A 15,071-nucleotide genomic window follows, 5' to 3' on the forward strand; every position below is an offset into this window, starting at 1 on the left:
GACATAAATAAATAAATAATATGTAATTTCTCGAACTTTGCCGTCATCGCCTGTTTCTACCGGCTTAGGAGTGGCCCAGTAACATTTTACGAATGGTTAATTCTGTCGTCTCAGCAGTCTTGAATGAATGAGTGTTATTTTGTTAATAAAGAAAACAGTTAGATAGGAAGAAGATAGTTAAAAAGATATTGTTTTAGAAAGTTTCTTTTGTGTGTGTGTGTGTGTGTATGTTCTGCAAGCTAAGGCCTAAAAACAAAAACGTTGCAAAATTTACTTTTCGGATATTTCAGTGCCAGGAGACCCTCAGAACGTGAAAGCGACCTATATAAATTCAACCACGATTCGTGTCCAATGGCAACCACCACAAGAAAAAGATAGAAATGGAATTATTCGTGGTTACCATATTCATGTGCAGGAAGTAACAGAAGAGGTAAGCTTAGGGAGAAATTTCAGTAACCTAAAAACATGATATGAAGCATTCCGCGTAGTAAAGGCGAACTCAACGAAAGTTACGCTCAGACTGAACGCTCAAAAATTACATTTGATATGTCCGAGTGGCAGCCAGTTCTCATGCCTATGGTACAAGTCTTTCTCGTAGAAAATACAGTTTCAAAATAAATGGACGTTTATTTTGACTGTTTGGAGCGCCTTTTCAAAAAACAAGCCTTCGTTGAGTTCGTTCTTACTACCCGGAACACTTCATATGAGTTAGAAATTAAGATTAACTGTAAGAAACAAGTTTTTGTTTGTTTGTTTGTTTACAGTTATTGTATTTACTAGAGAAAATGTAGTAGATTATTATTTGTAATGTTATGTTCAGTATACTCAACTAAATATTGCTCTACTTACAGTGAAATTTATTTATTTTAATATGTTTTGCAGTTGTTGGAAACTTGTATACTCAGAGAAATTGCATTAGGTAGGAGAGCAAAAGGACTAATTATGGAAGTTGAAGGACATTTTAGGGAATATATTCTTCTTCATACCTAATAACCTTGTTATAAGAGGTTTCTTTCTTAAGAAAAATAATAATAATGATAAAAATAAGAGGGGTAACTAACAACGTTAGAATCTTAAATTGGTAGAGCCTTTCTATTCCAACTGTGCCCCTTCTGGCGCTGCTGTCAATGTGTGTTTTCCCGTACTTCCCTCGAAAGAGGAAGGACAAGTTGCTGCGGCCGAGTTCTTTCAATTGTTCGATGCGAAAGCGTTGCCGTAATGAATTACTTCACGGACTTTGCTGTTCTCTCTCTTGTTAGCCATTCTAAGTAGCCTACGATCTTCACTCGTCAAGACCAAACGACTGAATGTCAAATTGGCAACACAGCTGAGGTCATTCACTTTTTTCCCCCTACGGGTTTCCTCCGTCAGAGGGCAGCGGGAGTGGGGTCGAAGTATGTTTCGTATATTTTCCGAGGGTACAAGTGAAATTAACAGGCTCTAGAAGTGTGATGAAACTACCAATTCTTGCGTTAAACACACATTAAAGCTTAAATGAAATGTTCTTATTTCGTAGCGTAATATATGAAGAGGTTGCAACCAAAAATTCCAAATTGAGATTTCGATTGGATACTGTTTTTCGCATGTATCTCTATCGAATAAATACACAGTTCCAACCAGAAAAAAATAAATACCGGTCCCTTTATTTTACTACCTGCAAAATTGTAGCTTGGATGTAATCATACCATGGCTGTCAAAACTTAGTTCCATATTACCAAAAACAGTGTTATGGACCTGTACCATGTACCTATTACCAAACACTGGACATGTATCTTTTTAAAATTCAGCTACTGATATATTCTTTTATGATAAAAATTTATTTTGTCAACAATTAGAATAATTTAATAAATTAGAGTTCACTGGATTGTAGCTTAAATGAAATCATTAAAATATCACAGAATTACTTAAATCTGTAACTTCGTTTGAACCTTTTTGTTGGTCAAACAATACTTATCAAGAGGATTTTTTTAAGGGACTGTATGTAGCACATATGATGTAGTTCATCCTAATTATTCAGATATTTAACTCTGTCTGACCATTAAATGAAGTATAGGTTTCTACATTTGAATAAGTGTCGTAGTGAAGATGCGTCGTATAGGAAAATTCAAAAATATCTCAATTTATCTTCAAGTAATTTTCTGCTTACAGTGTCCTTGCACGTGATATTCTTTTTTTTTTTTTCCTTTACTGATGCTCATAGTATATAGAGAACTATTTATAATGAACCTGCAGAAAGCCAGTAAACTTGATCAGAACAATAGAGAACTTTTTAACAAAAATAGTAATGAAATTACCTATCTGGGCACTATAATTCGTTGTAGTCAAATTACAGGTACAGTAACATTTGTATAGGTAAGACTGTGTTTGGAACACGTGACATACTTTGTTCTCAAATAAAGTATCTATATGTTAAATATTTTATAAAATTTGTGATTTTCTACACAGTCGAAAACTCATGTTCGATGTTACAATATGAATAGTTAACGAATTAAGGAAATTCTATGCACGTATTCGTATCATTCCTACTTAAAATCAGAGTTCCTGCGTGGCTAAGCAATTAGCGTACGCGCCTTTGGCGTGTGAGACCAGGATTCGATTCCCGGCGGGAGCTCATGTGGTTCGGATTCTACGTTAATCAGTAGGTCTACATGCTGAAAGGATCCTACTTAAAATCAGTGTAAAGAATCTGATAGAGAACAGGCTTAATTGCAGTTGCATTAATTTATTATCTGAAAGCATTTACAGCAATTGACGTTACGTTATCTTTTGGATAGTGTTTGAGGTCATTAATGTACGATTGCGTCTGTGTTTCGTAAGAGATAGGAAGACCGCTGCAGTTGCATCAATTTATTACCTGAAAGCATTTACAGCAATTGACGTTACGTTATCTTTTGGATAGTGTTTGAGGTCATTAATGTACGATTGCGTCTGTGTTTGGTAAGAGATAGGAAGATCGCTGCAGTTGCATCAATTTATTACCTGAAAGCATTTACAGCAATTGACGTTATGTTATCTTTTGGATAGTGTTTGAGATCATTAATGTACGATTGCGTCTGTGTTTCGTAAGAGATAGGAAGATCGCTGCAGTTGCATCAATTTATTACCTGAAAGCATTTACAGCAATTGACGTTACGTTATCTTTTGGATAGTGTTTGAGGTCATTAATGTACGATTGCGTCTGTGTTTGGTAAGAGATAGGAAGACCGCTGCAGTTGCATCAATTTATTACCTGAAAGCATTTACAGCAATTGACGTTACGTTATCTTTTGGATAGTGTTTGAGGTCATTAATGTACGATTGCGTCTGTGTTTTGTAAGAGATAGGAAGATCGCTGCAGTTGCATCAATTTATTACCTGAAAGCATTTACAGCAATTGACGTTACGTTATCTTTTGGATAGTGTTTGAGGTCATTAATATACGATTGCGTCTGTGTTTCGTAAGAGATAGGAAGACCGCTGCAGTTGCATCAATTTATTACCTGAAAGCATTTACAGCAATTGACGTTACGTTATCTTTTGGATAGTGTTTGAGGTCATTAATGTACGATTGCGTCTGTGTTTTGTAAGAGATAGGAAGATCACTGCAGTTGCATCAATTTATTACCTGAAAGCATTTACAGCAATTGACGTTACGTTATCTTTTGGATAGTGTTTGAGGTCATTAATGTACGATTGTGTCTGTGTTTTCTGAGAGATAGGAAGATCACATCCAGTAGACTCTTGGAATAGGGCACGCTGACATGGGTATCGCATTTCGTTCTGATCTTTATTATGTAAATTTTGGAATAATGCCGTCTGCAGTGTGTTTACACCACGTTTAGTCGATTTGTGTGTTTACTATATTCAATCATTTCTTGACCGTAAGGCAGATCAGTAGCTTTGAATTGGGTACAGTACTATCATTTTCTATTTTTTCTTTGTTACAATACAATAATATTAACATTCATAATATTGTTTTTGTGTAGGATATCCCACAAAGGAAACTATGTTTTATTGGCAAAAAAAAATTAATATGCATAATATTTCTAATCTCTTTCTAATATGTGGAGCACCTGGTTCGATTCCAGCGAAGTAGATAAATCGTGTCCGTGGGTTTTCTCGAGGTACTCCCATTTCACCCCACATTCTCATTCCACCAAGTCTTCCATAATTTGCCTTAAGCATTCGTCTTCGTTAGCCTAACGGACATAATCATTGGCCGTTAAACTGAAAGATTTCATTTCATTCCATTGTTTTCTCTTTTTAGTACTTCTAGACACGTTTCCTTTAAATATGTCTTGCTATTTTTTACTCCGAGAATTTCAATCTATGGAGCATGATATAAGTTTTCATTGCTAGTCACAGATCTTAATCGACCTGATCTTGGTAAATCTGGAACTGAAGCTTGTCTGTTCAAACCGTTTATTTACATCGTACACACTCTTTCTACTTGGTGGAGTAATGTCTCTGGAAAAATCTCCTTACTTCAACGTAATTATGATCAAACCACTTCTTCAAAACAAACACTCGCTGTTCAGTTAACAATTTTGTATTCATCGTGGCGAACAAACTACTCAAACTAGCACCAACTCAACACTCCGACCAGCTTAGCTGCAACTTTTATTGTTTTGCCAACGAAAATAAATTTAGGAGTTCATTATACCAGCTGTCAGTTTAGAGCATATTTAATTCAATGGCAACATTGCAGCAGGGTAGTGCGTTGTACGCCGCGCACTGTATGTGGCATTTTTTTTATATATATATATAAGAAACAAGAGTTTTTTTAAAAAAAAGTTATTAGCAGTAAATTTCACGCCATTTTTTTAAATAACTATAGAAACAAGAGATACTATTAAAATTTAGGTCATGAGCTGTTTGCAAAATTTTGTGAAACGTTTCACCTATAATAACTTATTAAAGTTGTTGTTTGTGCGGATTAAGCGATCCTGAACCTTATCCAGGCCGTCCACCGAGCCCGAGATTTCACGAAGTTTTCATCAGTTACTGGAGTCAAAAATTCGGGATCGGAATTTTGTCTTATGCATGTTTTAAATCTTATCGTACAATTTTAAAAATTAGACATTGATTGCTCTTAATGTAGATGTTAGTAGCAAAATAAGGGAGCCAATTGTACATTTCTGCCATTTTGCATTGTTTGTCGATTATTAAATTTCTGCATCATGAAAATCCACATATAGGCTTTATTTAAAAATAATATTTATTAAAATGTGTCATTATTTTATTTTTCAAGAGTTTATATTTGTTGATATGAAAATTGTGAAGATAATTAATAACAGGTGAACTTTGTGATCAAGTCATCATTATAAACAATTTTTATGATAAGAGTCGATGGTACTCACGGACTTTGTCAAGATATGTCAATAGGGGTCATCCCCCTTCCGTCGTGAAAGGTTTCATGCACTTTAAACATTTACTGGTAATTTCTATAACACCATCACATTTTATGGTCAAGTTGAATCTTCGTATTTATTTAGTATCACATGCACATTTAGGTTTCACTTTTCATGCACATTTAGGTCTGTGCCTTTATTTTACTTTTGTCTTAGGTATTGATAGATTCTTTAATATTGACTTGCAACATCATTGTCTGTGATAGCATTTGAAAGTTAAGAAGTGGTCGTATTTCAGGAAATGTGTAGTTCTGTATGAAAAACAAAGTTATATTAATATCCCCCATCCTGTAAAACACTTCTAGGGGAAATTTTACTGTCTGAGATATGGTTATATTCATAGGAACTCCTCATAATTGCGCCCATGGGATAAAATAATTGGAAAATAAATTTAATGTTAAAAGTTTTCAGCGTTCAGTTTCTCTGTTTTGAGGACAAGTAGCTCCGTCCTTATAATCATTTGAGATATACAGGGTTATTTTCAATAACGGGGAGAAGTGAGCTTCGTCAGGTGATTCGAGATTTCGGGAATTCCCCGTTATCTGGAGCCGTACTGTATACCATGTGTCTGAAGTGGACAACATTATTTTATTTTATTTTATTTATTTATTTATTTATTTATTTATTTATTTATTTTAATGAGGTATATCTAGTAGAATAACGGAATTTCTGTCAGGTCAGTAGAATGTATTCAAATAGTTGTCATGGTATTTCGTTCCTATCCTGATGCTACCTATTATGGTATCTAGATGTCATAGAATTCACACATGTACAGTTCCGTGTCATTTTAATGTACATTCTTGTATCAACCAAATTAAGATTAAATAAAATATCATGTTTTTGAAGTCTATTGAATTGGGTATGTTTAAAAGCTGCTTCTTTTCATAGATCTTCAAATATTCTTGTTACAATAGATTATTCCATAGTGTATGCGTACAATAAATAAAAATGGTGGTTTTGTCACTTTTTAGAATGACTGAAACGTATATTGCAGGTTCCTCTTTCCGAATCTTTGGTCTTTTGAACAGACTAGAAATAATTAAAATCCGTAACACTATTAGCGTATTCGTAGAAGATGCGTAGCGGTGGGGTAAGGGTGGGGGAGCAGTCCATAGATGAGTCATATATAAATCGCTGAATCTCTTAGAACACAATGATATGCTTGAGGATAAATTCTTATTATTAGTTTCTGAGAAAATTAACAAAAAGTAATTCTTATGCCTCTTAAAATGTATCATTCGTGGCAGAAAGAAGGGGGCCACGGTGATTCAGTGGTAGTGGCTTTATCTCTGGAGCGTGGGGATCTCTGGTTCGATTCGTGGCCAAGCAAGCAATAAACCACTTTCAGGATGTGATATCAACTATTTCTTTTATATCATTTCATTCCAACATATCAGAGCAGACCCGTTTGCGGTACTTTATTTCCTATATGAGTGAAAAATCTTGAAATATTCATTTAGGAATAGTTTATGCATTTTAATCAGTGAGGAAAAAGAAAGCATTAAATTATACTTAACAAAAAGGGGAATTATTTCTGTGCTTAAAGGAATGTTAAGCAATTTTATGTTGAATCAATAGTATTCTCTCTATGTCAATTTTAAATCTTAGAATTGAATTAAGGAAATAGTTCTGCTGTATCGCAAATTCTCAGAAGTAACCTTTGGGGTATTCATAATTTCATTGTTTATTTTATTTATTTATTTTATTTATTTTTTCTTTTGAATGTCACTTTTCCCATGCTGTTAGCTACTTAATGAAGTTCTCGCCAATTATTTATCGTAAAAAAAAAAAAAAAAAAAAAAAAAAAACCGCTCATCATAAGCCGCCATATTTATCAATAGAATTTAGTAATACTGTGTTCAAAATAGTTGTAGTGAAAAGTTTTCATTCAGGTGCTGGCTGGGTAAAAACACATAAATGAAAAGGAAGAGTGAGTAATCTATGATTTCATATAGTCTTCTGTTCAAAAATCTCGGAACTTTTCTGGAGAGTGGCTCATATGTTCGACTACAGAGTTTGAAAACCCATAACAACTGAAACAATGAATGATATATTTACATTTTTAGCTTACACTCCCACTCCTTAAATTATGATTAATGTAATCTTCTTCTAGCATGAAAGCTCATGAATCTTATGAAAGGCACTTAATTTGCTTTAAAAAGTAATTCCCTAAAAAAATGATTCATATGCTCTCTCTTTGAAATTCCTTAACTCCTTTAAAGGACAAGTCTTTTTCTCCTTGTTATTTTGTATTCCCATTACTTTTGCTCTTACATATTTTCTCTCTCGCTTTGAAGTCTCATAACTCCATTAAGCCTTTTAGAATTTATGATATATTTTTATACCATGGCGTAGTATAGTCTTTGACCGCTTATTTAGGTTCTATAACAGGTATTTAAGCCGGATTTTTTAAATTGGTCAAGTCAAGGATGAACCAAAGAACACTCCAAATGCATTTTGGAACCGGGCGGCGGCAAGTAGGTTGGAGGGGTGTGACTTTTTTTGCTTTCATAAGGCAAATTTCAAAAAAAAAATTTACGCCTTTAGTTTTCAAGATTGAAACTTTGCATACGGATTGTGTGTACCTTTGGGTATTTCTCAATTTTTTTGAGATCCCTACGTGAAACCGAGGCCAGACTCGAGGTTCGCAAGTGTTCGGAGGGGGTGATTTTTTCAGAAAAACTTCTGGTTTTTCCAGTTTTCCCAGCTCAGATGTATGATACGGACATATGAGTAATACTATTAGAAAAAGGTCGTTATACTGAAGAAAATGGTGTTTGAACCGTGACTCCAGGCCAAACAGTAATGACGCAGTAAATTTATATATATATATATATATATATATATATATATATATATATATAATATGTAGAGCCTAAATTCAGACTTTCAATAACTTTTTCCGACCTTTGTTTTCAAGATACAAGATTGAAATTTTGCACACGTATTATATACATAACAACGTATTTTTTATAAAAAGAAACAGATCCCTACTTGAACCCAGGCCCGGGCCAGAGGGGCAAACTGTTTTGGCGGGAATTTCAAAAAACAATTCCAGGATTTTCCCGAATTTTCCGGTTCAGGTGTATGATACGGACATGTAAGTGGTACTGTTGGAAAGAACTCGTTATAGTAAAGAAAATGGTGTTTGAACCATGACTCCAGGTCAAATAGTAATGACGTAGTACATTTATATATATAATATGAGAAAAACGTGGGTCACCTTCAGACTTTAAAAAATTGCTTCCGTTAGTTTTCAAGATACAAGATTGAAATTTTGCAAATGTATTATGTACATAACAACGTATTCTTTTAAAAAACGAACCAGATCCCTACGTGAACCCAGGCCCGGGCCAGAGGGGCGCAAAAATTTCGAAAAATCTCCCAGTTTTTTCCGATTTTTCCGTTTCTGGTGTATAATACGGACTAGCGAGTTGTGCCGTTGGAAAGTATGCTCCATCTTGAAAAAAACGAGGTATGAACCATGATCCTACGATAAATAGTACGGAAGCAGTAGCTGTTTGAGTGAAAGCCTAAAATTTACCTAAAAAATCCTAATCCTAAGAGGGTTAAGGGCAGTTCACTTGGCGTGTTTCTGTAATCAACTGTCTTGGAGCAAGATAGTGTGGTGGGAAACGGTTCATACTGTGAAGGTTTATCTTACATGATGGTTTGTGCACCCACCAACTACACTGAGTTAAAGACTGGTCATGGTTCGGAGCCCACGTTAATAGTAAGCCCCTTCTTTCAAATGACATGAAGTAGTTCCGCGCAGCGTAGTCGCTAACGCTATCGCCTTTGGTGCGAGCGGTCCCGGATTCGATTTCCGGTGGTTCACTCGGTTAAAAAAGTGTAAAAAAGTTTTTCAGGCCAGACATCCTGAACGAGTTTTTCCTGGGTTTTCCTTACTCACATCAGGCATGTGCGGGGGTGGTACCTAACATATAGCTGCCAGGTCGCTTCCTTCTTTCCCTTTTCCCGGATAGTGTACTCACCGAGGGACGTAATCCCTCAAACTTTACGGGCTAACATGGCCTTAGATGCCGAAAGCCCAGAAATGTAAAAATCCTAATCCGAATCAAATGAAATGAAATGAAATATTTCAGTTTTACGTCCGACGGATATGTCGGCTAGGCTAAAGAAGACGATGATGACAAGAAATAAATGCAGTGGTGAAATAAGTGAAAGGAAACAGGAGAATCCCGAGAAAACCTACGAACACGGTGTTTGTTCACCACAAAATCCAGTTGGCGCGAGCTGGGATCGAACCAGGTCCCCACGCACCGGAGATGAACACTCTACCACTGATCCACCTTGTCCCCTCACGTGTTTCTTATCATGGTGTCGCATAAGGAATAAAGAACTCTGAACCATCCGTGAGGACGATTCACATATTCTTGCTCCAGCAACGATATATGATAGTAATCTCACTGTGGTTTGAAATTCTGAGACTTTTGGTAAAGCTTATTCTACATTTCTCGTAAAGGATAGTTAATTTTTTCTTCCTCTGTCCTTGAAAGTCTACGTATTAATCCCTGAAGGAAGAAATCTTAAATATTTCTGAATTTAACATTCCAAAGAATGATACATACATTCCTGCCCAGTGTCCAGGACAAGTGGCGAAAGGATCCAGAAAAAGAAAGCGGAAAACTAGAATACAGAACCTTTGATAGTTATGATTGTTATCTTTAATTTCTGTTTTCATCATCTACAGGTCTGGGTATATACGTTGCCTCTCCACTTACTCCTTTACCCCATCAACCTTCATCATGAATCTTTTCCTAGCTTACTCCCCACTTTTTCACGGTCTTCTGTATTTCGTCGTGCCTTTTGTTCCTTGGTCTACCAACATGGTCGTTTTCCGATCATTTTCGTATGTAGGAGCTGCATTGGTTGACGATTTATTTTATTCTGTACACATGTTATACCAAAGTTTTTTTTTTCTCGATAGATTCTCATTAAGTTGAATGTTTATTTGATAAATTCATTTCTTGTTCAATTGTTTCGTTTCTCTTAGGAATCTCTGTTGCTTAATTTTGTCTCTGTCTCTTTTTAATGGGTTGATCTTTATTCATGCGCGATTGATAACTTTGTTGAATAAATGTAACCTTCGTCAACAGATGACAGAAGATTACTTCAACTAAACTGCTTTTAACTACTACTCCTGAAAAATATTCCTAGTTATAAGGGTCTATCCGGCTTGTGATAAGGATCACACTGTGTCACGTGATCAGGTCAAAAGTCATGTTGCATGCTAAATCGAGTCTGGAGATTCCAAATCCATACGTGAAATATTTCAAGCACGTAACTTTGTCGGGCGCCCTGGGTAATTTGCAGAAGATGCGTATACTTTATCATTATTATTGGTTTTTACTCAAACAACTCTACTTTCAACAATGTTCTATCCATATTTACCTTATGTGCTATACATCGTTTCAAGCCCCGCATTATGTCTTTGCAATAAGCTTTTAATTAGCTATGTCCTTATTAAATTTTGTAGATATGTTTCTTTTTTTTTCATTGATTTTTTACTATGTTCCATCCATTTTAAAACAAGGTGCTTTGGGAATAGTCTCTTCTATATTTAAGCTGAATTTGAGCTATCTCCTTTTTTTGATAAGTGGAGGAATTATTTGTTTTTCATTGATTTTCCATTAATATTAATGTTTTTTTTTACTATGTTCCATTCATTTTAGGACAATTTGCTTTTGGAATGTAGAATCTACATAATCTCTACTACATCTGAGCTAAATTTAAGCCATATCCTTCAAAGTTTGTTCGCATCATTGCAACCAGATAGGCTCTTTACTATATTGTGGGCAGTGTTGCTCACTAGCAATACATGATTAGCTATTTTAACCCCTTACGTATGTAATTTTTGGAATATTTTCTTGTAAGAGTGGCGTTGCCCGTAATATTACTCATGCCGTTTTCTAGGCACAGATTTATTATTATTATTATTATTATTATTATTATTATTATTTATTATTATTATTATTATTATTATTATTATTATTATTATTATTATTATTATTATTATTATTATTATTATTATTATTATTATTATTATTATTATTATTATTATTATTATTATTATTATTATTATTATTATTATTATTATTATTATTATTATTATTGTTGTTGTTGTGCGTTAAAAAACGTCACCCAAAATAGCATTAAAGTACTCAGGTTGACGCCACTTTCAAACTACATAGGTTTCTGCAGAATTAAAATTAATAAAGGTATTTCTAAAAATTAAGTCACTGACGCAATACTTTCGTTCAGAAATTACGCAGCTGATACAAGATACGGGGCCCGTGTATTTACGGGTTACGCACGTAAGGGGTTAAGGCAATCTTACTTGGAAATAGACGTTCTGTATTTTGTATCAAAATACAAAAACACTTTAAAAATTACGAAATGATGGTCAGGAAGACGTGTTTCAACCATGAAAACAAGTCAAAACATTTTTACGGTAATTTGCTTAACAGTTAAAAGGTTAAAGTGGGATCTCAACTACTCTAATGCATTTCAGATTCTCCCATTCGGAATCGAACTTGAGATCTCTTTACGTCTTGTCTGAGATGCCGAAGTCACAGACTAATTTGTTCGTGACAGCCACTAGACCATCTAATTTGTTCGTGACAGCCACTAGACCATTTGATTTGTTCGTTTACCCATGTTTTCGCCTCAAAATTCAGTTGTATCTCATCGTGATAAATTCCATAGAGGAGTCGAACACAGCGAGGATTTCCTTAACGCCTGCCCTGGCAAGTGGCTAGGGATTGATAATATGCTTTCACACCTATAGAAAGCGTTGGTTATAGAAATATAGACCCACTGAAACACTGAAATATTGCATTTTTACTATACATACGAGGGGAAGGGTGGATACGAACTAATGCTTAACTAGTGGAATGAAATGAAATACGTAAACAGATAGCATATCTGCATCAGAAGGCAAGGAAGATTAATAAAATTATCCGTTCATTAAGATTAACTGATTCAATTTTATCATCATAATTAATCTATTTCTTGTCGATCAGTTTTTTCCCCTCGTTTTCAATATTCAGAATGCGCATAAGTTACTTAACAGAAGTGAATTTGAAATGAATCATTTATCAACTCCGAAATTATACAAAATCATTTCTTATAACATATTATTAACGAACCACACCATTTAATTGTTTAGTCAATCAGCCACCACTACTCTAGTCAACTGAGAATTGAATAAGTGCTAGTATCAAACGACTTAGAACCTACCCTGTGTGTGCGCCATCTGGCTGGTCGTAGTCCTTCGTGGGCTCTAGAGACAGGAAGTTAAATTCAATTTTCCTTGGCTAATACAAATTGAAAAAGTTTAGTATATTTTTCTTGGCTAATAGAGATTGAAAATTCCAAATGTCATTATAGTTTAAATTGTATCTGATTGTTTACCTAAATAGTTCTATCGTTATCACAAATAATGCCAATAAAAGTGATTAATTAACTTAATATGAAGATCGATTTATGTTGATTAAAAGTGTTAGATTTCATTGTAAATTAGTGCGATCTTGTAGAATCAATATGGTTGACATAAGAATATTACATAGATTTTCTTTTCAGCCTTCTTTTCCAGCTACATTTACTGTGATATATATATAAATGTTTAACTTTCACAGAGTATGAAACTGTCAGTGATACTTTGGACATAATTAAAGGAAAGTGTCTGTATTTAATAATTTCAAAGAGCAATATGTCTTTTTTTTTTTTTTTTTTTTTTTTTCTTGTAATTTTTAGCACCACGTCTAAATGTTAAGGCTTATAAAATGAGGAGAGACATATTTTACTTGATCACAATTGTTAAATCACTTCATTTTAAATGATTCGGTGGCTTTTTATTTATTTTCTTGAACCAACTAGCTTGTTTGTACCCTCCTTTGATTGTCTCTGATCACTAATATGTCTTGAGCTTAGTAACAAAGAATTTCCAAGTTGCAGCCTTTCTTTTCAGTCTCACTGTTATTTTTATTGTTGTATTTATTGTTCCAGTGCTATAGTAGAATAAAAGAATGGTTAGTTCTGTATTTTCTCTCAGCAACTAATGGCAAGAGAACTATGGGAACTGAGTATTGGGCAATGATTTAGCACGTCACAGATTACTTGTTTTTTCATTTTGTTTACGCAACCATATACTGTAGATTATAGAAAATAAGTTTTAACATACCTTACGTTGATCTATTTGATAGTGATCCTAATTTTTCCCTTCGGTTACACTAAAAGCATCGTCTCAGGGAATAGATCTCTGAAAAAAGAAGAAAAAATGAAGATTCTGAAGAAGATGATGATTCTTTTCATATACTTGGCAAACTGTCGCAAGGAAGAAAACAGTTTGGCAAGTATGTGAATAGAATTTTGATTTTTTTTCCTTCAGGTGTCTGTTTCCTCAGACAATGCGTCCAGTGTAGGAGAAGACATACTAGGGTCACATATTAAATAAATCAACACAAGATATGTTAAAACTAATATTTTCTGTACCTTCTTCTAGTTGATGTGTTATGCGAATGCTTTCTTTCTGCGTTGTTCGAAGTTTATCATTGTTAATGTGTTTTCTAATACTTGTGTGAATTTCGCATTAACACATTGATCCACGACTTGTATAGCGACTAACAAAACTACTGTCACCGCTTTGAAGAAGTCGGGTGAGCCAAGAATGTGTATAGTCACGTTGAAAAGTAAATTCCCATGAAAGTTGAATCTGCGTAAGTTAATGTCCAACGGTTGCACTCCAATTGAAAAGTAGATTCCCATGAGAGTCATACTGGCGTAAGTTAATTTCCGCCCGCGGCATTAGAATTCAAAAGTAAATTCTCATAAAAGTTAAGCCTGCGTAAATTAATATCCTCCTGCTGCACTCGAACTGAAAATTAGATTCCGATAAGAGTTGAACCAGCGTAAGTTAATTTCCCTCTGCCACACTCAAATTGAAAAGTAGATTTCCATAAGAGTTGGACCGGCATAAGTAAATTTTCGCCTGCCGCACTTAAATTGAAAAGTAGATTCCGGTAAGAATTGAGCCAGCGCCAGTTAATTTCCTCCTGCTGCACTCGAATTGAAAATTAGATTCCGATAAGAGTTGAACTGGCGTAAGTTAATTTCCGCCCGTCACACTTGAATTGAAAAGTAGATTCCCTTAAAAATTGAACCAGCCTAAGTTAATTTCCGCCTGTCGCATTCGAATTGAAAAGTATGTTCTCATAAGAGATGAACCCGGAAGTTGATTTCCGCCTACCAGACGAATACCATGGGAGACATATTGCCTGAGCAGCAGCCAAGAATGTTACGGAATTAGTAAGTGCTACTCTTCAAAACAATGGGCAAGAATTAATATTTCCGTTTTCTTCAAAGACACTTATTCAGAAAAGAAACTTATGCTTGCGCTATGCCATTAACTAACATGCGAAGATATTTCCTTCAGCAACTTTCGAAAGAATTACACAGATTGTATTCAGTGTAAGTTAAAGAGAAAGTGAACAAAAAGAAAAGTTAATCTCTAAGATTGCAATGAATCACACAACAAAAAGAGAGTAAAACATTAGTTTGACTAATCTAACCTAACATTTATAATTGTAAGAACACATTTTATTACTGACGAACACAAATGAAATGAGGAATTTATTTATTTATTTAAGGAATTTGTAG

General features: G+C 34.5%; 1 protein-coding gene across 7 annotated transcripts in view; it reads left to right on the forward strand.

Moving 5' to 3' along the window:
- Lar (tyrosine-protein phosphatase Lar) overlaps nt 1-15,071 on the forward strand; it is a 1,526,023-nt gene that overhangs the window by 1,387,184 nt on the left and 123,768 nt on the right. For all 7 annotated transcript variants that reach the window (XM_081765888.1, XM_081765893.1, XM_081765890.1 and 4 more), the window contains one exon: nt 291-430. In XM_081765888.1, the coding sequence (XP_081622014.1) occupies nt 291-430 (140 nt within the window). The remainder of the gene's footprint in view (nt 1-290; nt 431-15,071) is intronic.

The sequence above is a fragment of the Thermobia domestica genome, chromosome 7 (assembly GCF_964235325.1).
Source record: "Thermobia domestica chromosome 7, izTheDome1.hap1.1, whole genome shotgun sequence".
NCBI classification, from domain to species: Eukaryota; Metazoa; Arthropoda; class Insecta; order Zygentoma; family Lepismatidae; genus Thermobia; species Thermobia domestica.